The sequence below is a fragment of the Conger conger genome, chromosome 19 (assembly GCF_963514075.1).
Source record: "Conger conger chromosome 19, fConCon1.1, whole genome shotgun sequence".
NCBI classification, from domain to species: Eukaryota; Metazoa; Chordata; class Actinopteri; order Anguilliformes; family Congridae; genus Conger; species Conger conger.
Genome location: NC_083778.1, coordinates 12,024,568 through 12,048,406, shown reverse-complemented (window position 1 = coordinate 12,048,406; position 23,839 = coordinate 12,024,568). Strand labels below are relative to the sequence as shown.

Sequence of the window (23,839 nt, the reverse complement as noted above, 5' to 3'; positions counted from 1 at the left end):
ATGGTTGAAGTCTTCGAAAGAGGGCCGTGGTTCCGTCCGCAGAGCATGAATCCTGGATGACACCCGAGACCGTGTTTTTCACTTCCATAACCTAAGCGCGAGTCAGTTGAGTTTCTCATGGAAGACTGGTGTGATGTTCCTCCTGCAGAAGTCCACTGGTATACTCCGTACTGTGTCTCGTTCAGAACACATGCGGTGGGCCCCAAACCCTGTCAAGTGACCGTACTTGTGTACGGGTGTCTCCTGTTTCTTTCACTGCTTGCACCTTTCAACAAAAGTCTACCGTGAATGTTCTAGTGTGTTTGTGCCTGTTTGTTTGTTTATGTGTGTGTGGTATACCTCCATGCTGGTGTTGAAGTCTCCACGGTGGACCCAGGACAGTGTGGACAACCGCGCACGCTCAGCCCGCAATGTCGCCGGACGCTTCTCTTCACCGCGGCGACGTCGTGAGTCTCGTGCTTTTTGTCCCTCCAGGGTTGCCGTTCGCCATGCTGAGCTGAGGCGCGGGGACACCGGCGAACATGCTAAAGCGCCTGGACAAGATCCGCTTCAGAGGTCAGAAGCGAGACGAGTTCCTGGATCTGTCCGAGTCTCCCAACGCGTCGGACACCGAGTGCAGCGATGAGGCCCCGGTGAAGCCCCGCCCCTCGCTCCGAGACGACGACCTCCGGGACCCTGTGAGTGGCCGCCTCTCTGTGATGTCATCGGCGTAGGCTTCCGATCGATGCAATCCTCTCTGTGATGTCATCGGCGTAGGCTTACGAACAGTGCAATCGTGTCTGTGATGTCATCAGAGTAGACTTCCTGTGTGTTGATGCTCTCCTCTCTGTGATGTCATCGGCATAGATTTACTTTACTTTTCCATTCAGGTGTCCTGTTTTCACCTGAGAGGAAAGAGGCAATAGCAAATTATGTTATGTCACACAAAACAATCATTCTTGCAGTCACCACTCAATCAGTAATTGTACATTTTTATCCATCCTCTTCAATATTGCTGACTTCCTGGTGTTAGTATTAACAGTGCCTTGCTTGTAATTCTCAGCATCTGGAAGAAGTAAGATGAGGTTACTCAAATATCAGATTTTAGGAGCCAATTCAATTAACACATGAATCAAATTGCACATGCGTGGTGCAGGAATGTGCCAAAAGCCATGTGTGTTACACTGTATGCAATTCGAATAATTTAAAAGGTCTTAGTCCCTGCATTGTTTAGATTACAAAGCTTTGTCTGGTCTTCATTTTCACCCAGCGCCTGCCATGGATTGTCAGGCATTTTACTTTTCTTCTTGCCTCTCATTTTGTCTTCTCTTTTTCACGTGTTTCTGGTCTTATGCTGACCCCAGTAGCTCTGGTCAGTCAGAAGATGCTCTTTGGCAGTAACTTTCGCCAAAATTCCTCTCTGATCTGGAAGTTCCTGTTTATTTAGCCCCGTCTTGTTGATCTTGTCTTGGACGTCAATCGAGCCAGCTGTGTTTGGTGTGAGAGTTCACTGGAGTGACTTTGTTTAGCTGTGTTCGTTGGAAGGCATTAGTATGAGGCACTGTGTTTCACTTCTGAGTGACTCCTACAGCTGGACACGAGGGAACTGGGCTTGTTACACAGAGGTTGCAAGTTCAGGTCCCTGGTGGGGCATTGCCAGTCTACAGTTGAGCAACGTATCCTGCATTGCTTCAGTCTTAGGTCTCGTAGATTTCCAGTGCTGTAATAATAAATTGATTGTATGGAAACGGAAATTAAAGCAGTGTTGCTTGGATAAGAGTGTTTGCAAAATGCCACTGTGGGCTCATGTCATGTTTCCGGAAGGAATTCAGGCGGGTTGACTTATTCAGCGGTACAGTCACTGTGCCTCGCTGTCGCCGTGAAACGACTGAAACCACGGTAACAGAGAGCCGGGTCAGAGACGGGTCAGCCCCTAGGCCTGTGTTATCTCTGTTGCCAAAATGTCAGTCATGTGACACCACCACGGTCTTGGAATAGCGACACCAAGTGTGTTTTACCCTTGTGATACTCAGAAGGTTATTCTGTAATAAGTAGGTAAGGGATGTTGGTGTTACTAGGCCCGGACGGAACCTGCGTCATTTTTTTCAGATCGACTCCCCACCCTCCAAAGATTCCCCCCGAACGAGCCATTTCACTCACCTGTACGTCACATCGCGGAAGCCAGTGCTCCTTTAATGTGCCTTTAATATTAAAATTAGTCCAATACAGTAAATGCAATATGCTCATCTTTCCATGACTTTTCCTCAAATCTGTACGGAATTGGGCTGCTGTGGCTCATGGCTGTACTGCTGGTGGTAGTAAAGAGGTAGTACCACTACATGTTTCTGTTCCTCTGTTTGGAAGAAGAAACTTACTTCATGATTTCGCCCAGAAGATAAAAATAAACATACTATAAGCACAATTATTCAGTCAGTCCATGGAATTAAAATTCCCCATGAGTGTGATCTTGCCTATTGCACAATATAAGGGGCTCAGGCAGTAAGAGCGGTCGTCTGGCAGTTGGAGGGTTGCCGGTTCGATCCCCCGCCCGGGCTGTGTCGAAGTGTCCCTGAGCAAGACACCTAACCCCCAAATGCTCCTGACGAGCTGGTCAGCGCCTTGCATGACAGCCAATCGCCGTGATCTAAGTCACTTTGACCATGGAATGATTTTTGGTGGCTTGAGTATCTGGAAAAACTCTCCTGGGATTTTCATGCACACTAGTCTCTAGAGTGTGCAAAGAATGGCGCAAAAAACAAACAAAAATCGAGTGAGCAGCAGTTCTCAGTGCAGTGACACACCAGTTCCTCTGAGAATGACTCCAGACCGCGGCGCCACCCACTGCAATATATAAATAAAAAATGTAAAAATAATCTTTGTTATTACTGATTTTTTACTGCACCCATCTTATGGTTGTGCAGCATCCACTGGGAGAAATGTAATGTGATGTGTGTCGGACTGGCTCTGCTCCAATGTCCTCTGAAAGCCTCAGGTCACCTGAGGATCTGGGCGAGGAGTTCTGATATTAATTTCCCAGCGTGCACCCCTAGGTGACAGTGGCCCCTGTCCACTTCCTCTTTCATTCTCATTAAACATTTGGGTGGGTTCCCATGGAAACAGCGGAGACAGGGAGGGAGCTGCGGGCGGATTCTGAACCCACCTGAACTCCGACAGGAGGACAGAGCTGATCTTCCGTATAATCTCTCCGCTGATCTCTCCGCTGATCTCCCTGCTGTTCTCTCCGCTGATCTCTCCGCTGAACCCCGTGCTGATCTCTCCGCTGATCTCTCCACTGATCTCTTTGCTGAGCTCTCCGCTGAACCCCGTGCTGATCTCTCCCACTCTCTTTGTGACTGCTCTTTGTGACTGCTCTTTGTGACTGCTCTTTGACTGCTCTTTGCGAACGTTTTGTTGGCGTTTTAGATGCTCTCTATTGGATTGCCTCTCTGATTCATTCTAATCTCAGAAACCAAATAGGTTCAGACCGGGCAATTTTCCAATCATGTGAATGCCTGCTGTTCTTTGTGCTTGTCCATTTGCACATATTGGGTTTATTTGTTATTTGAGGTTTCAGCCAGGGAGCTGTACATACTGTGCATCATGTGTTGGGAGCCCTGTTTTTACAACACCAGATATTGGTGAAATTGTCTTTTACTGGATCGAAAATGTCCAGGTAAAACATGTATTTGTTGCAGAAGAAATGGCTGTTGCTCAAGGTTGCTGGGTTTTTGGAACACTGGTTTGGGGGCAGGATTGGTTGTTTTTGGGCGTGAAGATTTGCACACATGCTGACTGCAGGGGTCATTTAATGGTCTGTACAATCAATCATCTGAGAAAAAGAAAGAAAAAAAAGAAGTGTTTGTGCAAACCGAACTGGCAATATCAGTATGTTTGTAGAGGTTGGTTCTCTGGGGGGAAAATCTATTCGTGGTGTGTCACAGTTTTGAGGTAGATCATGCTCCACAGCCAGAGGAGGGGAGATGTGAAAATGGCAGTTATATGAAATGTAACAAAATGGCCGACACTACCTATGTCACTTTACTGCAGTGATAGTGAAGGCTGCCAGTGCCTGTCAGTGTGCGCTGCTGCAAGCTAATGCTAACATGCCCAAAGCCACGCACAGCCTGTTACCCATGATGCTCAGCTGCCGCATTTCAGTGACCGCGTCAGGATGAAGCCGCACAGTCGTTATCGACGAACTGTAACTAAAAGTCCTGCCGGGCGTTTCTTCTACCCATGAACTGAGCCAGCTGATTTCTGCAGTTAGTTACTGTACTAATCAGCACTCCCAGACGGTTGGAACAAAATACTGGGGAGGACTTTCGCTGTCTGAACCTGGAATTGACAGCTCCGGGTCTCACAAGCTGTGTTTGCATGGTTACACGACAAGAAACAACCGCAAATGGAATGGGATTAAAACAAGATGCTGTCGTTTAAACTGTATTAACCAGCGCACTAGTACTACTTTTTAAGATGTAATGTGCGTGTGTGTTGGAAATGCTCTGTTTGCATCTTGCGTCACCAATCCCCAAAATTTAATTTTTAGATGAGTTGCACACCAGTTTGTTGTGTTTAACATAGTCATTTATTTTTTATAAACACAGGATTTAAATGGTGCACTCCGCACGTTAATCGATAGTCGATGATAGTATCCATTGGCTCAAGGATCAGTGCTCCTGAAGATGACCTCTGTCAAGCTGCAGTGCTCTTCTCACATCGCGGGTGATTCAGCTGTGACTCCTGAGGGATAATCTATTCTAAACGCGCGAAAAAGGTTTATATGCGCACACTACTGTACTACGTGCACCTCTACACCAGCGTGTTGATGCAAATATCTAATTGGCCAATCACGCGGCAGCAGCTGTATGGCATGTAAAGGCATGTAGACGTGGTCAAGAGGTTCAGTTGTTGTTCCGACCAGACATCAGAATGGTGATACATGTGATCTGAGTGACTTTGACCGTGGACTGATTGTTGGTGCCAGACGGGGTGGTGTGAGTATCTCAGGAGCTTATCTAAAGGAGGCTTTAGCCCTGCACTAAGCTTAATTTTAAGTACACTGAAATGTAGGATAGCAGCACTGCCTCCCCCTGGTCATAGGCTAGCTTAGCTCTACTTTGGATCAGGGTTTAGCATTGAAACACCTAAGGCAGTTGAGAGAATATTAAAATATGCTGGTTAGCCGCAGGATAAAGTAAGAGTGAAACGCATTGGAAGCTAGCCCAAGGTGGCAGTTAGCCGAGTTACCCACAACCCGAAGGCTGGAATTTTTTTGAATGTCAGGCGTTAGTTCATGCCATAGTCTGCTCATGGCACTGACTGACTGTTTTTATTTTGATAGGTCAGGTGGTACGCTAAAACACTCTGCTGAATTCAGAAGCACGCTCGAGACACAAAGGAATTCATTTTCAAAGGAAAACTGAATGTGTGGCAAGGCCAGTCATTTAAATGGAATGCGGAAAGCATTCTGATTGGCAGGTACAAGCCCACTATTATGCCTTTCTTCTCGTTCATAAACAAGTAATTCGCAGCTCAGTGAGTTCTCTAGCTGGTGAATGAGGTGTGCTTTGTTAGGGTGTTGAGTGAAAACCTACAGGACGGTAGATCTCCAGGAACAGGGTTGGGCAGCCCTGCTCTAGCTGTTGAATGAGGTGTACTTTGTTAGGGTTGGAGTGAAAACCTACAGGACGGTAGATCTCCAGGAACAGGGCTGGTCAGCCCTGTTCTAGAGGCTCCCACTGCCCAGGCCCCGTCCAGTTTAAAAATGCAAAACAAAAGCCGAGCAGCTGTCCAATTACTTTTGGTCACCTAAAATTGGCTGTAATTCCTGCACGGCTTACTCCATATGGATATAAATATCCTCTAATCAAAACTGACAGTCTGCCCTTTAACCACGCAGTCATTATCTGTTTTGTTTGAAGTGCGTTCACAGCTGTTCAGACATTTAGTCTAGAAGGCCCTCTCCTTGTCTGACCTTCAGGTAAAGTGGAAGACTCGCATTGTCGTTGGATTACTCAGTCTGCCACTGGCCAAACTGGTTCCTCTCCTTCAGTAAGTTAGGGCTCTGGAGTGTGTTTGTGTACGTCTGGAGTTTGTAAATCTAGATCTGTTACAGTTGTCTCTGTATATACGTGCCTAATTTACAAGGATTTTTATTGTTTTGAGTTCAGGTTTTCTGAGAAAATCTTAAGTAATTGGAACCAGGTGTTTGAAAAGCCCAGGAAATGTTTTTGTTTGACACAACAAGCACTCACCTCAATGGCCCTTAACTTTCTTTTTGTTTTTATTTTGGTGGGTTTTTTTATTTATTGAAAATGATTCATACATTATTGATTCAACAAACCTGATTCCGCCCCTGGGCTTTTGTTTGAGAGTTCAGTTTCTTTTATTCTCATAAAAGGAATTTGTAAAAAAATGTCCCAGATGCTTTCTTTGCGCTTATTCGTGTTCTGAGGTTTGATTTATTTCCATGTTCACTGATGTTGTTTTCAGCAGCCATACTGTACGCTGGACAAATTTCAATTCACACACCGTGCACAAATCCACTTGCTGTAGCTCTCACCGTCTGAACTGCGGTACGTGATAAGACTAAAGATAGTCTGTTTGGGAGAGCTAAAGGAATATAGGCTTTATTTTTCTTCGCTAGACTGTGAACCTTAATCCTCTTTTCGCAGGGTGGAGTTTACCAGCTTTGGTGTCTTTCGTGCCTTTTCGCTCTTTGTCTGGGGGGTTTACCTTCTGGAAGTTTCCTATCCTTCTCACCCCTTCCTCCCAAACTTTGTCTTTGTCACTGAATACCGGATTCTGTCCAGGATTCTTGCTTGACTGCGAGCTCGCTTGGTGCCTGGTCCCCTTCAAACGTCCCTTTGCTTTTCTATGGCACTGCTCAAAGACATTTTTAGTATCCAGTCAGTTTTTTTCTGTGCTTCGAAAGCTGGACCAACATCTGCGTTGTCATTCATATACAAGTTCAAAGTGCTTTATTGCCATTAAATACATTAGTAAATAATTGCCAAGTGTACACACAGAAACCGGAATCCAAACAACAGTGCGTAACAACAATGCAAACAGTGTGGTAATACTGTCATAATCTTTCTCTCTTTTCCAATCCCCTTCTCTCTGTTTCTCTCCTCTCTTATCCTCTCTCATTCCTCTACAATCTTCTCTCTCTCTCCCTCCCTTTCCCCTTCATGGGGTAATCGTATCTCTCCTTGTGTAAAAGCTCTCTGTCATGACTCTAAATGTGTCTCCGTGTCCGTGTGTGTGTGGCTAACGCATTTCTGCTCCGTGTCTGCCTGTCTGTGCTTTCCCGCCCAGGCTAGCCCGGCGTCTCTCTCCATGGCCGCAGCCATCCAGGACTTCCAGAGGACCGAGTCGGACCGGCTCACCGAGGTCAAAGGTCACCTGGAAGTGGCTTTGCTGGAGAAGCACTTTTTACGTGAGTATAAAAACATTTATTCTTAATGCTCTCCAGCGTGCATGTGGAAGACAGCAGATCCTCCAAGAGGGGCTGAGCAAATATCACTGAATTCATCCCAGCAGATCTATATTGTACGCCTCATTAGTGAATTGCTGGTGCTTTTTTTTTCTGTGCTGTCTTTGAAATGAAACGAAAGGGAAAAATCTCACCTGCAGGGTAATACAAATATTGCCAAACCTTCAGCTTTGCAACATAATACAAATATTGTCAGAGCCTCACTTCTGCGGGATAACGGAAGCACACGCCAGTATCTTGGGCAGGGTTGCTATGTAGCGGCATACAAAAAAATCCTCCTCACACCCTACCCTCCACACCCCCAGCAGCGTGACCACTCATTAAGTGCGGTTATAAATATCTCAGCTTTGAGCGAAGAATGTAGCACCCTCACTCAGGAAGTGGTAGCCATGTTGTGGATTAAATAAACTCTGGAGCCGGGTGTCTCGGTGGCGCAGCCTGTAGAGCACTGACCGCATGCTCATTGCGAGCTGCGACGTGGGCGGTTCGAATCCGACCGTCTGACATTTGCCGCATGTCTTCCCCTCTCTCTCGCTCCCATTCTTCCTGTCTCTCTATACTATACTGTCCAATAAAGCTGAAAAAGGCCTAAAAAATATATTTTAAAAAAAACTAAAAAAAAACTCTGGAGCCAGCAGTGTTACCCCACAACTGCCTGCATCTGCCACAGTCTATAGTTAGTAAGGAGCAGCCTGAGCCTCTCAGAGCCCCTGATTGGGTGAAAGTGGCAACATGACCTGTCCAAAGCCTCTGATTGGGTGGATGTCAGGAGTGCTGTCTGGTGCCAGGTTGTATTCCTGGGCTCTCTCTGAGTCTCGGGGTCCGTGCCAGCTTCTGCCTCAAGAGCCCCGTGCTAATTTCCCCGCCCCGTGAAAAGAGATCCCGCGCCCTGTTGGCAAACTGCGACCGGCGCCCGTTCTTCTAGGACAGTGGCTCTCGCACCCTGTCCTGGGGGACCCCCGTGTACGCTGGTTTTGGTTCCAAGCACAGTTGCATTGCCATAATTTCAACAAGCTGTTCTTTTTTCCATTATGATTATTTGCCCTCTTAAGCCACATTATGTCATAAATAGCTATGCTTGCCATCAAGGAGAAAAAGGCCTTTGCTCTTGGATTTTAGCATGAGCATTAGCATGCTAAACCTTGTCATCATGGCTTTTAGTATTAGCATGTCAAATCTTTTCGTCATGGCTTTTAGCATTAGCATGCTAAACCCTTTCCTAATGAGCTTGGGTACAAGGCAACTTTTGCTTTTTAATCCCAGCAGCCCCGTGGTTGAAGCGGAGGTCCCCAGCCGTTCTGTCACTACCAGGCTAATCCCTTTCCAGAACAACTTCCTGGTCCCCCTGCCTGTACCGCCAAGCGCCTGTAGCTCATCGAGAGTGCAGCTCTGTGACTTTGTTCAGAGCGTTCCCAAGCGTGCTTGCATAACAACTGTCCTCGTCTCTCTTCACAGTACGGTTCCAGGATTGCATGGCTAACATACAGTTAGCGCACGCACTCGTTGGTCTGGGAATGTTGTTTTTCCCCAGGTCTGGCAGTGCTGCTCATATTAGTATCTGGATAACAGCATCTGCTAATTGAAAGTATGCGATGATTATGAAACTGCTGCCTGGTGGATTACTCGTTTGTTGCGATGGTGATGGTTGTATTGAAGTATCCAGCAGGGGGAAGCTCTCCCGAACAGACATGATAAAATAAATTATAACCATGAAAATGTCTATGTTAGTTCCCTGTTCCCAATACTTGTCATACTACACTGCCTCCTTGTTTTGTATTTAGATGGATTATGTTATTATTCTTGTAACCAAGGCCCACACTAGTACATGGATTATGGTTGCACTGTGACCATAGCCCACTCCAGTCGAACCATTATAGTATTTCTGTGGCCCTGGCGCTCCCTGGTCGAAGCAGCTGATTAACAGTTCTTTGTGTAAATATTGGACTACACCTAAAGCCACGGTCTGTCGCCCTGTTTGTGTTCCACCTGAATGCCAAACAGAGACCGTGTCGAAGTGTCTGATGAGCGGCCAATACCTGTGGGCCCTGTCTGCGGGAAACACAATCTGAAAAACCTACTGAACTGCAAATACCGGGTCATTACATGCAGTTATTCAGAGATGTGAGAAGCGGAGAGGCCTTGCCATGCCTACCGTCAAAGTATTAGATGTTACTGGGCTGTCTAACTGAGGCAGCTTCAGTTTCAGTGCTCTGTAGTCCTGTAGGTTTCGGTGTTATTGTTCAGTGGTCGACCGTCACACCTGGAACTCAAGGTGAGGTCACTTCCTGTCTGAATTACAACCTGGGGTGATCAATAAGGAAATGAGGCTGAACGGCCATGAGCAAACTGGCTGGGTGGCTGTAACGGACTTATCTCAGTTTTACAATGGCCTTGCAACCCCCACAAACACACACACACACGCTACACATACACACACACATCCACACACACACACACACCCCGCTGCCGATAAGAGTCTCTCACCTTGGCTGATGTCATCCCTCCCACGGCCCAGGCGATGATGTTATCATTCCCACAGGAAAGGAGGATCAAAATGCCGTCAGTGCCAGGACGAGACATCGTCTTTGAATTCTGACAGGAAACGCTGTGGTGTCATCCTGCCAACCGGTCAGCTTCAGACATCTGTGCAAATACATGATTGGTTTTGCTAATCATGGTTTTATGGCTTTTTTCATCCTACTAAATGTGATTGCAAAATGGTTAATGGTTGAACAGAGTAAATGAGTTGCTGTGTCTGATATACATAATGAATACTGAATAGACGCTAAATCCGGAGGCTAGCCGCAGGGTAAAGTCAGTGTGAAACCTGTTGGAAGCTAGCCCTGGGTGACAGTTAGCTGGGTTACCCACTACCCAAAGAAGGTTTTAGAGTAACATCCATTATTTAGGGCTCCACTGCATCGTATGCAGATATTTTGCAAGTATTTGCAGCACTAATCCTTCTCCAATATTCTCCAGATCATAAACGTGCTCTAAATCAGCAACCATCGTCTGACGTATGAGTCCCAGGGAATTTGGCTTTGTTAATCATGAAAACTTGCAGCAGACTTGCAGTGCTATTCTACTTTCTGGGGAGCGTAAAGATGTCAACAAACTCGAGGGGGAATTGACGGGATGCCTTGCCGAGCGGTTTTTCAATGGAGGCTTTCTTCTCCTGCGTTTGGAGACTGGGCTCCACAGTGCTTTTCCTCCTGCTTCTTAAAGGATTAATTTCCTCTGCGTCAGCCTCCACCTCCACGTCCCGGTCTCAGTGTCGGTCACCTCCCTCTCACATCAGAGGCACTCCGCTTGGGTCTACTGCTGGGTCTTCCTCCGCTGTGAAGGTGTCACCTCGGGGTCGTCTCCGTGGCGATTTGTCACGGCGGTGCTCATGAGGGGGGTCCATCACGGGGCGGCACGCCAGCGGGCCAGGCGGGGTCACATGGGGGGGAACGGGGGCGGCGGATTGGACCTGGGGGTGCTGTACCTCAGAGCCGCCGACAGGATCAAGAGTTTGAAGAGCAGCCTGAACCTCAGTAAGTCCCACGTCCCCGGAGTGCTATTCCAACACGTCTCAGTATGACTTGAGGCTCATTCTTGGTCTTATATTTATTTTCATACGTATTCTTTTGTATGCTTAGGCTTCTTATTATAACTTCAATGTATTCCTTCGTAATAATGGGTCAAGTTTTTGAGTCTCGTCTCGTCAAGCGGTTGAAAATGCAGAAGTGCAGAAGCCTCATTGAACAGACCCTGCACTTTTTTCCGACGTCTTTAGTCTCACAGAGCAGCCTAGGACTCCATGTTGTACTCCATGTTGTACCCATTTACTCAGAAATCGGGTCTTAATTTATCGGTCTGGCAGACTGAATCCGTTCATTTTAAAAGCAGGGGTTTGCTCAGTTTTCCATGCAGTTGGCTTCTGTGGTTATATCGTGGGTTCCCCTGTGATTGACAGACCGCTCCATTCAGCCTGTACTGTTTATAATGGGTTTACCTGCATTCTGGTGGTCACATGGTTTGCTCAGGGACTGTTGGAACTACAGAGCTAAATCTGCTTTGTTTCATTCTTAATGTTGGACGCACCCTCCTCGCACCCCTCTGTCCTTGAAGTACCTGACTGATTCCCTCACCTGGGACATTTTTAACGTGTCACTTCATCCCCGGGGCTTATACCCAGAGCTTTCTTACACAGCTCAGACATTCCTCCCTTTCCTCAAACTCAGCCATCGTCACCGCCGGCTGTTCCCGTGGCGATAGGCGGCGTGGAAACAGGCTCTGCTCAGTCGATCGGTCCCAAAGGACCACGTTGTCATCGTGTTTCTCCAGCTCGCTGACGGCTTGAGTCTCCTACCCTGTCAAGATGCAGTTTTTGTTGTGGTTTTGACTGAAAGGTTTATCGAGATCAGTATGTAGTCATTCTCAGGCTATAGAATATTTATAATGTTATTATCAAATTACAAGCAACCCTCTGGTGAAAATTCTAAATTAGGCACATGTTGCACATGTTGCTCTCCAAAGAGAAAGTAGATGCTACAGACCAACTGTACATTAATAAACCGTGCCATACCGTGCCATACCGTGCCAAAACAAAGCCTTTGCTGAATGTTTATTTGGTTCAGCTTTCATAGACTGTGAGGAAACGTTAAGACCATGTCACATGGTGCTGTAAAAAGGTCCTATGGTATTACTGTAGTCATCTCTGCAGTACTTCCACCAATCACGGTAAAAGTCTTCTGAAGCAAACCTCCTTGAATGTCAGTTTGTTGTGAAAATCAAAGGATGAGAACGATCAGTCATGCTATTGGCTGTCCTGTGGTCACCTGAGGGGTTTGGCAGCCAATGAGAGGAAGGTCGTCAGTGGCAACACGATGAGTTTTCTGCTCCCGAGTGCTGTCCTGAGACGATGCCAAATGATGTCTAAATATGAAAATGCAAACGATGGCTTCACTCCAGGAGTTTGCTGGCTTTGATCCAATAAAGACAATCACTTGCCAAATATAGCCTCTTCTTTAGCATTGTGGACATGGAGAAACAACTAAACCCAGAACTAATTTAGGACTGAATTTGCATTAATTTTTCATTAATTATTGCACGATTGCTCATTGGTCTGTATCCTTTATGAATATATACTGGATAATTTTATGCCTCTTTCCATGTTAACTTTATACGTACCGTAGCTAGGGATTGAAACGCAATCTAATAATAACACATCAATAATTGGAATACATGTAAATGCATTGAATATGCAAATATGTAATTGAACTGCTGAGAAAATATGCAGGAGCCAATCAAAGCTGATACAAATACAGGATGAGAATCTCATAGCAGTGCAGCTGCATTGGAGTATGCATTCAGTTAGATAATATGAACTTAAAAAAAAAATGGTTTTATAGTTTTTAGGGCTGATCATTAGCTCTAGCTCGAACAGCAGTGTTCTGAAATGAGGCCTGTCGGAAATGCCTTTGGTCAGGAGGGAACACGCTACATGTGAGCGGGGGCACAGTTGCATAAGATGGGCTTTACTACTAGCGTGTTAAATCCATCTTTAACAGACAAGGATACTACTGTGCTTACCCACGAAAGGAATGGGCAACAACAGTGCTAATTCCATCGACTATTTTTTTTTTGTTTTTAGTTGTTTGTTTGTTTTGTTTTTAAAGTCTTGTGGAATGTGTGGTGTCTCTTACTGGTCATCTGATGTGTGCGTGCCGATCTTGCGTTGTGTGTTTCAGAGGAGGAGTTGAGAAAAATCAGAGAAGAAACCAACATCGAGTCCCTGAAACTGGAGCTCGAGAAGGAGCGCGGGAAGAGAGTAGACCTGGAGCAGAAGATGAACGAGGTCCTCAAGACCAGGTGAGGGCTTCCTCCCCCCGCTGTTTACGCCCTGCTTCTGTGTGTGTATGTGTGTGTGTGTGTGTGAGTGTGTGTGTGTGTCTGTGTGTGTCTGTCTGTGCATGTGTGCATTTCAACATGTGCCGGGTCTCACAGTGCCACCCTTGATGACCTGCATTGATCATGATTTCTTATTGGTTGGAGTTCGTCCACATTACTTGAAGGGGAAAAGCCGACCGCCTCTCCCAGCTTTGCGTTTCCGTGGCAACCCTGAAAGTGGGTATCTGTTTTTAGTCAGGGAGGAGGGGGAACTGGAAGAAATTAATGTCACTTTCCAACATCTCTGTTCCTCTTAGACTGGAAGACTCACCGCCCCAGCCTCCTAAAACACAACCACCAGCTGCTAATGGGACAGGTAACCAGGGAAACGCCGTCACCACGGGGATGTGTGGGGTCACAAAGTGTTTGTGATTAGTCCGACTCTAGTGCAGGGCTGCCCAACCTTGTTCCTGGAGATCTACCATCCTGTAGGTTTTCACTCCAACCCTAACAAAGCACACCTCATTCAACAGCTAGAGCAGGGCTGCCCAACCCTGTTCCTGGAGATCTACCGTCCTGTAGTTTTTCTCTAACAAAGCACACCTCATTCTGCAGCTAGAGATCACACTGAGCTGCTCATTTGTACAATCAAGTGCATCAGTTGTGCACTTCAACTATTGGAACAAGATCCTGTGTCAGTACACCTCCCCCAGATTTGACCCAGGGTACAGCTTGTTGTGGTAGGGTGGTATCAGGGTAAAGCTTGTTGTGGTGTGGTGGTATCAGGGTAAAGCTTGTTGTGGTGTGGTGGTATCAGGGTAAAGCTTGTTGTGGTGTGGTGGTATCAGGGTAAAGCTTGTTGTGGTGTGGTGGTATCAGGGTAAATCTTGTTGTGGTGGGGTGGTATCAGGGTAAATCTTGTTGTGGTGGGCTGATACCGGGGTAATGCGAAAGCACTTCTGGATCCCTGCAAACCTTGTGTGTTCACAGCGGACGGCCAACGCGACACGCTGTACGCACGCGTGCAGAAGTGGCTGTACGACAAGCTGGCCGTCTACATCGAGGACTTCCGCTTCCAGCCCGAGGAGCAGGCCGTGGAGCCCGACGAGCCGCTAAGCGCTAAACGGTGAGAAAGGTTACCGTATTTCTGCGATATTACAGTACATTACATTACATTAATGGTATTTGGCAGACGCTCTTATCCAGAGCGACGTACAGTCGATTAGACTAAGCAGGAGACAATCCTACCCTGGAACAATGCAGGGTTAACGGCTGTGCGGATCTTATTGTGGCTACACTGGGATTCGAACCACCGACCTTGTGAGTCCCAGTCATTTGCCTTAACCACAATGCTACAGGCTGCCCAGAAGATATAAACGATGAGATATAATCCAATATAATATCAACACCATGTCGTCTTGTGATGATACAGTTGCGAAAAGGTTCTACACAGAGGCAATACAGCCAGGTATTTAGGCCTTTCAATCAAAAGCCCAGTATGAAGTGGCCAAACCAAGGGGTTTTGGCTTTGGTTGAGAAAATTGAGAGTTCATAAAATTTAGTAGGAGAATGCAGAACAATAGTATAGCAAAAGGTATAAGCTATTCATTTGCACCGAAACAGAATGTTATTGTACTTTAAGGGTACATTTGGGAAGTTGTCCTTTACAAAAATGTACCTCCACTGTACCTTCATTTCTGAGAGTGTACGCTCACATGCCAATGCTGTCTCTGTCCTTTGCTTTCGTTCGTACGTATCCAGATGTATCCGGGATCGAAAGACCCGTTGTGATTGACCTCATCTTAATATGGAGCCTGGCCAGAGAGCCGCGTACGAGAGCCGGGATAGACGAGAATAAACCAGACGCTATTAAATACGATGTTAGTGAAGGACAGCTTGGCACAAATCAATGCAGACTGTTTTAGTGTGTGTGTGTTTTAGTGCATGTCTGCTCAACGTGGTCAGTGCTCTCGCCAGTTTGCTGTGTTGCTCTGTAATGACCTCATCATGGTACGCAGATCGCGGCGGCCTGTCCACTCAAACCGTAAAACATGTTACAGTCGACGCGAAGTGAGCTGATCACCCCTCTGCCTTGTTCTACCCGTGCTGTTCGGTGAGTAGATGGGTATTTAATGCTTGGGCAATGAAAGCCATCACGCCCCGGCTCTGCTACGTTTTACTCTGGTAGCTGGCGCAGAGATGGGCTTTAAAATGAGTCTTTAATGGCTTTTCCGTCCAGCTGTAAATTGTGCCGGTCGTTTAAAAAAAACGATAGAGTCACACCAGGACACGGGAGAGATTTTATCTCCCCAAATCTCCAGTTTAGATGAGTTTACAGAAGCATCTAGGGATACCATCCTTTCAGCCTATTTGCACCAGGACTGACAGGAAATTAAGTCAAGCGGCACTCAAATCTGTACTGTTCTCGCGCTGAAGAGCAGTCTGCCCCCTGGTGGTCATTCGCCCACACAGCCCCAGGGTCTGAGGCCGGCCTGGTCAATTTATAGTTTACTCACTTAGCAGACGCCTCAGCCAAACGGCATGAAAAAGGGCAGTTCGTCAAAGTGTCTGACCTCTCAATTTCTTGACAGTTGAGGCCCTCGGAATCGTGGGTAATGAGATTTGAAGGCACTCTGGGTTTGTGAAAAGACTCAGAGTATCCGCTCGCCGCGGCCAAGACAGCCGGGCTGAGCCAAAAACTCGATCAAGCCTCGCGCCAAAGACTTGTCGGCCAGTTTCTGTTTTCAGTTTCACGGTCAGGCCTCGGGGGGGCTGCCAGCGTCACTCGAAATCCTGCCAAGCAACGCCTCTTTGGTGCTAACCACATACTTCCCACTGAAATATAGCTACTGCCGTCAGTGTTTTGACACGGTCAACAGTTCATAACCCCGTTCCTGACCGAGGCCGCGCCCTTTTACTCCGACTGGTCCCGGTGAGGACCTATGGTGGCCCAAAGGTCCTGAGAGAGCTCCACTGAAGCGCTAGTGCCAGGAGCCGGGAGAGACTCTGAATGCGTTCAGGCAAACCCTGTGTTAGCATGGCTAATGCTAACGACAGAAAGAGGGACAGGCTTTATTTGTTTCTGGGCCAAACAGCTCGCCACACTCTCGCAGAGACTCAAGGTGTCCCTCTGGTTCTAAGGCAGGGGTGTCAAACTGAGGGGGCCGCAGTGTCTAGTTTTTTGTGGTTTCCTGTGAATCGACCGTCAATTAAGGCTTTGTGAACAAGGTATGTGGATTCTTTAGCCAATGAATTACTTGAATGAACCACACTCCAAAACCCTGGACAAACTGCAACCCTCCAGGAGTGGAGTTTGACACGTGCGCGAAGGGAACGGGTGGGGGGGGGGGGAGAATTTCTGAGCTCTGTCTGACACCACTTCTGGCTTAAGATCAGAGCTTCCCTGACTAACCATGCCCTCTGCTTCTCCTTTCAGGCTAACAGAAAACATGCGACGACTAAGTGAGTACTGCCCAACTGGACACTTAGCATTGCTAACTGAAACTGCACTGTCATGTAGCCATAACACCGAGTCCTCTCAATTTCCATCCTCGTGCTTTTGTGACATCACTGTTGACCTGTGAGGTCATTGGGTGTGGCTTGTCCTCATTGAAGTCCATACTATTCAGAGACTGGTGCAGCCTTAGCGTTTCCACAGTAACCACGAATGGAGCGGAGCGTGCTTCAGTCAGATACGTAAGTGAAATGGGGAATGTGGGTTAGATGTGTATTTCTGCTTGCATCTGTCTTCAGAAAGAGGAGTCAAGCCTGTCACAAACTTCCTGAGGAACCTCTCTGCCTTATCCAGCTGGCACTCTGTCTACACGTCAGCGATCGCCTTCATAGTGAGTGTGCACACACACACACACACACACACACACAAACACACACTCAAATACTGAGTGCACAAACAGCCCATTTGAATGATTTCATTACGGAAAATTAGATTGGACACTGCAACGATTCAATTGCCTACTATTATTACAAGTGCTATGTTTCTGTGTTGCGATGAATCAGATATGCACTAATTACGGCGATGTAGCTCTACACTTGTTAGTGCTGTATCCATACACTAGTGAGAGTGCTGTATCTGTACACTAGTTAGTGCTGTATCTGTACACTAGTTAGTGCTGTATCTGTACACTAGTTATAGTGCTGTATCTGTACACTAGTTAGTGCTGTATCTGTACACTAGTTATAGTGCTGTATCTACACTAGTTAGAGTGCTGTCTGTACACTAGTTATAGTGCTGTATCTGTACACTAGTTAGTGCTGTATCTGTAGGCTAGTTATAGTGCTGTATCTACACTAGTTAGAGTGCTGTGTCTGTACACTAGTTATAGTGCTGTCTCTCTCTGTCTCAGCTCTACATGAACGCTGCATGGCATGGCTGGGCCATTCCTTTGTTCCTGTTCCTCGCCATCCTGAGGTTGTCCTTAAACTACCTCATCGCCAGGTAACACTCCGAGTCTGGCACGTTCCAACCCGCCCACGGCTCAGCTGGGGAGGTTCTCTACAGCGCTCCCATTTCAGGAGCGTTTTCTCCTGGAATGTGACATTCGTTTACTGGAAAATAATATAGGAACACGTCCACTAATTGGGATGTATGAGTGTGGTCCTAAATCTTGTAGCTGAGGAGAAAGTTTGATCCTTGTAAAAGAAATGTTAGCATAGCGAGCTGGTTTTGAATAGAATGTTGGTGTAATTGGAAAAAACGTCTTGCAATACCCACCACCAGCAACCCCAACCACTGTATATTAACATTGTAAGTGTTGCTGTCGTGTTTGTGTGCGAGTGAAATCCACGTGACTCCATTTTGTTACTTTTCTCTTCTCAGGGGCTGGAGGATCCAGTGGAGTATTGTGCCTGAAGTCTCAGAGCCTGTGGTAAGACCTATCCTGTGTCATGTGACTTCCTGCCTGTGTCATGTGACTTCCTACACATACCTGTCAGGACAGGAAGTGACTTCGATCCTCGGTTTTATTGCATTGAATCTTTTTGGTTTTGTGTAGGAACCACCAAAGGAAGACCTAACGGTTTCAGAAAAGTTCCAGTTGGTCCTCGATGTTGCGCAGAAAGCGCAGGTAACTCAAGTCAGCCATTTTGTTAATGATTTACAGTAGGATGTGAAGACGGTGGTTGAACTACAAGCTCTATACCTATATGCACCTGAGCACAAATAGCCTCTGAGCTGTTTAAGTAAGGCTGTCAGCCGAAATGCAGCACTGAAACTGCCTTCATCATAGCCCTGGTTGGGCCACCACTCACCACTGATGCGGTCATGTTTGTAGTCTCATTTGATTACACGATAGCACATCATTTTGACACTAATGGAAACTATGTCCTTTTTTAACAGAGCAGAAAATGCCACAGGCATCTCAGGGAAATGGTTTTCCCAGCTACGGTTTAGGTTGTATCTCACGGATAGGACTCGCTTCTGAAGTACAGTGATAAATTAACGCCGAGATCTGTACGTGCGTTTATGTGGCGTCTTTTGAGTGAATATATTCCTCACTTCTGTTTGTGTTAATCTTGTGAAGCACTTTGAGATGAGTCTATTAGCACAATAAAATAAAGGTAAACGTTATTGCTGTTTAGATGAAGCAGTTTGCCTCCTAAAGTAGGTTTTGACACTGCTGTGGAATAAAACACGGCGCTACTAGCTTGCTGCAGCACTTGTATTTGTTTGAGTGTAATTTCTATGGCTGTCTGTTCATATCTAACGGTTCTGCTTCAACAGAACCTATTTGGCAAGATGGCCGACGTGTTGGAGAAGATAAAGAAGTGAGTGAGCTTTCTTTCAGAAGCCTGCCCCTGAAGACGACGAGGGGCTTATCTTAGGGGTTCAGCTGTATGTGTTTGTGTATGTTTGAGCCTTGTATGTGTGGATACAGATCGAGGTGTCTAACCCTTTGTATGCGTGTGTGTATCTGTGTTAGGGGTTCAGCTGTATATGCGTATGTGCATGTTTGAACATTTTATCTGTGGATACAGATTGAGATACAAAACCCTTTGTATGTGAGTTTGTGTGTGTGTGTTATGGGTTCAGCTGTATGTGTGTATGTGTATGTTTGAACCTTTTGTGTGTGGATACAGATTGAGATATCTAACCCTTTGTATGTGATTCTGTGTGTGTGTGTGCGTGTGTGTGTGCTTGTCTGTGTGGGCGCCTGTCTGCATGTACATGTGTGTGTGTGCGCATGTGCATGAGTCTGTGTGTGTGTGTGTGTGTGTGTGTGTGTGTGTGTGTGTGTGTGTATTTGTGTGTGCGTGTGCACATGTCTGTACGTGTATTTGCATGTGGGCTCACGTGTGTGTGTGTGTGTGTGTGTGTGTGTTTCAGCCTCTTCATGTGGGTGCACCCAGAGATCACTCAGAAGCTGTATGTGGCTCTGTGGCTGGCCTTCATCGCCTCCTGCCTCCTGCCTTACAAGCTCCTGGGCTTCATGATGGGTGAGAGCACTGCTCATATCCCTCTGCATGTATCCCATAGCACATATCCCACTGCATGTATCCCATAGCGCATATCCCACTGCATGTATCCCATAGCGCATATCCCACTGCATGTATCCCATAGCGCATATCCCACTGCATGTATCCCATAGCGCATATCCCACTGCATGTATCCCATAGCGCATATCCCACTGCATGTATCCCATAGCGCATATCCCACTGCATGTATCCCATAGCGCATATCCCACTGCATGTATCCCATAGCGCATATCCCACTGCATGTATCCCATAGCGCATATCCCACTGCATGTATCCCATAGCGCATATCCCACTGCATGCATCCCATAGCGCATATCCCACTGCATGTATCCCATAGCGCATATCCCACTGCATGTATCCCATAGCGCATATCCCACTGCATGTATCCCATAGCACATATCCCACTGCATGTATCCCATAGCGCATATCCCACTACATGTATCCCATAGCACAATTTACACAGGGCGTCAGCAGAAACGCACTAAAAACGCACAGCTGAGAATGTCTTGATAAACAGATATACTGTCATTAGGAGTGCTCACCTTCGCTCTTATTGGCCAAACTGAGAGCCATTAAGAATCACTCGGAGCCGCCAGGTCGTTCATAAATCAGCTTTGTTAGAGCTGTTTGTAAATGTCCGCTGGGATCTTCCGGTAAGTACCGGAGAGCCCCCACTTTGGTTTTTTTGGCTGAAGCGCACGTGGAACAGTAATTGCTTTGCAGCGAAACGAGTGAGAGAGGGGGGTAACGGGAGAGAGGCTCTCTGACCACACCCCGATTCGCCGTCTCTCCTTCAGGCATCTACGCCGGCATCAAGTTCTTCATCATCGACTTCATCTTCAAGAGCTGCCCCAAGCTCCGGGAGAAGTACGACTCGCCCTACATCGTCTGGACCAGCCTGCCCACCGACCCGCAGCTCAAAGAGCGCTCCAACACGCTGATGTCCCGGCGGGTGAGACCCTCCACCCCAACCCCCTCTCCCACCCCAACCCCCCTCTCCTACCCCGACCCTCCACCCCAACCCCCCTCTCCCACCCCGACCCTCCACCCCAACCCTCCTCTCCCACCCCGACCCCCCTCTCCCACCCCGACCCTCCACCCCAACCCCCCTCTCCCACCCCGACCCTCCACCCCAACCCCCTCTCCCACCCCAACCCCCCTCTCCCACCCCGACCCTCCACCCCAACCCCCCTCTCCCACCCCGACCCTCCACCCCAACCCCCTCTCCCACCCCAACCCCCCTCTCCTACCCCGACCCTCCACCCCAACCCCCCTCTCCCACCCCGACCCTCCACCCCGACCCTCCTCTCCCACCCCGACCCTCCACCCCAACCCCCTCTTCCACCCCAACCCCCCTCTCCCACCCCGACCCTCCACCCCAACCCCCCTCTCCCACCTCCCCTTCATTTTGATAGTTTCTCATCTCTCCTCCTCAGCTGATTTGCAGCTGATACATTGGAAGATATCCGAAAAGCGATATGCATTGGAAATAGCCTTGGAGAACTAGACATACAGTTGGATTATAATAATATAATCACGATTAGTTATTGAGCTGACACTTTTATCCAGCGATTTACAGTTCATTAGACTAAGCAAGGGACAATCCCCCCTGGAGCAATACAGGTAAACGGTCTTGCTCAGGGGCCCAACAGCTGTATGGATCTTATTGTGGCCACACCAGGCATTGAACCACCAACCTTCTGGGTCCTTTGCCTTCGCCACCATTTCTGCTTTTGGGCAGCAGAACGACCTAAACGTCATTTGTGTAGATCTTTTCATGGCCTGGATTTAAAATTTGTGATCAGGATAATAATTCAGCGGAGAGAGCATCATATCTTCTTTCCACATTCACTGTAACATGAATTAAATCAATCCCATCTGTCAAAGCTATGCACATCGCTCTGCTCGTTCAACATATTGACCGGTTAAATATAGAAATGATTGATCCTCCACTCAGTTTCACTCCCAAATGGACTTGGTCTGAACAATACTGCAGACTGTACCTGCTCTACATAAGCACAGGAATACTCTCCATAACTCTCTATGAATGGTCCTTTGTTAGAACTGTAAATACAACTCCTCCATTAACACTATCGACATTCAAATACTTTTGTCAATAACTGCAAATGGGTTGTACAGCAGAGTGAACTCCTAGTTCATCACAATTTCACTCCAAGAACAGCACAGTGAACTCCTAGTACAGCACAGTGAACTCGTAGCACAGTACAATTCTCTCCTAGTACAGCACAATTCCCTCCTAGTACATCACTGTGGACTTTTGATTAACCATCTGTCTTTATCTCTAGACTTGAATGAAATGCTTCTGTCTGAAGGCCCTTTGTTAGACTGAACACCGCTTTTCTTGTTGTAATGATGTATGACACAGTGCACCACAGGGACAGATGGGGGGGCTTTTGGCTAAAACACATCACAGCTGTTTGATCCCCTCAGGCTCCTCCTCCTTGTCACAGTCTGGGCCAATCGGCTACCTTTCCTCCCTCTCGGCTCTCAGCTCCAGCCAGTGACGTCTCGTAGCAGCCTGGCAGCCAGTGCCCCCTACGGCATGAGCCGCGACGAGGAAAGCGGACGCCTCTACAGCACCAAGAAGGGCGCTTTCCACGAAGTGTTCAACCTGTCTGAGAGTGAGCGCCCCCTACCGGGTAGGTGGTGGTAGTGCACAAAGGTTTCTGTTTTTTAATTTTTTTTTTTTCCTGCTGTTTGATGTTTTCATCAAACTATTCAGAGGAGAGTGAGTGTTGATACGCCCAAAATGGGTGGAGCTCATGTGTCCATCACCATATTGAGCCAATAAAAATGCCTTGCTCTCCACATCCGAACAAAATGATTGATTGTTCCCCGTGTGTGTTCTGTGCACTCAGTGTGTGAAAACGGGTGGCGGTGTTGCTTGATAAACAGAGACAGGAAGATGCCCACCGACTACATCCGGAACGGCGTGCTCTATGTAACAGAAAAGTAAGTAGCATAACATAACATAATGGCCCATTCAGCCCAGCAATGTTCGCCTTTTCCTTCCACTAAAGTGTACCTACTGCTTAGTTTGCCTAAAAGCTAAATAGTATCTAGCACCGTATCAAGCCCGGTCTTGAAAACCCCCCAGTGTTTCTGCCTCCACTACATGTCCTTGTTGGACTCCAGTAGTTACTGACTTGATGTGTTCCAGTCTTGGGTTAATCCAGTTGAACAGTTTCACAGGGCAGCTGATAGCCCTAGTGGCTAAGGTGCTTGACTGGGATCTGGAAGGTTGGTGGTCCAAGCCCCAGTGCGACTGTTGGGCCCTTGAGCAAGGCCCTCGGTGCGACTGTTGGGCCCTTGAGCAAGGCCCTTAACCCCACATTTCTCTTGGAGGGGGACAAGCCTCAGGTTAATCTTGTGAACTGTAAATTGCTTTGCATAAAATAATCTGCAAAATAACAAATGTAATGTGTTTTAAAATTCTTCACCGACTTTATCAAAGGGAACTTTGGGCCAGTGCATTGCCAGTTGGGGCACACAGCACTAGTGTTGCCCTGCTGTGGCTCACTTCTCCCTCTTTCCTCCCCTCTTCTCCTCCCCTCCCTCCCTCCCTCCCTCCTCCAGTTACCTCTGCTTCGAGAGCTCCAGCTCCCGGTCGAGCTCCTACAAAAAGAACAAAGTCATCAAGCTGGAGGACATCACCGACGTTCAGAAGGTGGGTCTTCAGTCCGTTTCCCCTCAAGCCTCTGAACGGCAACGTGCCTTCCTGCCCCGCCCGGTTCAGTAACGGCCGGCCGTGTCCCTGTTTGTTTCCCTCAGTACAAGGTCCTGTCCTGTTTGTTTCCCTCAGTACAAGGTCCTGTCCTGTTTGTTTCCCTCAGTACAAGGTCCTGTCCTATTTGTTTCCCTCAGTACAAGGTCCTGTCCTGTTTGTTTCCCTCAGTACAAGGTCCTGTCCTGTTTGTTTCCCTCAGTACAAGGTCTTGTCCTGTTTGTTTCCCTCAGTACATGGTCCTGTCCTGTTTG

At 47.4% G+C, this 23,839-nt stretch overlaps 1 protein-coding gene across 1 annotated transcript in view; it reads left to right on the top strand.

Moving 5' to 3' along the window:
* LOC133119007 (GRAM domain-containing protein 4-like) overlaps positions 1-23,839 on the top strand; it is a 31,274-nt gene that overhangs the window by 5,780 nt on the left and 1,655 nt on the right. Inside the window, 17 exon segments of the mRNA XM_061229359.1 lie at positions 475-516; positions 518-677; positions 7,297-7,417; positions 13,210-13,330; positions 13,666-13,724; positions 14,339-14,474; positions 16,785-16,810; positions 17,102-17,193; positions 17,713-17,804; positions 18,186-18,234; positions 18,361-18,432; positions 19,089-19,132; positions 19,692-19,801; positions 20,638-20,792; positions 22,353-22,500; positions 22,720-22,813; positions 23,438-23,528. Of these exon segments, the coding sequence (XP_061085343.1) occupies positions 475-516; positions 518-677; positions 7,297-7,417; positions 13,210-13,330; positions 13,666-13,724; positions 14,339-14,474; positions 16,785-16,810; positions 17,102-17,193; positions 17,713-17,804; positions 18,186-18,234; positions 18,361-18,432; positions 19,089-19,132; positions 19,692-19,801; positions 20,638-20,792; positions 22,353-22,500; positions 22,720-22,813; positions 23,438-23,528 (1,612 nt within the window).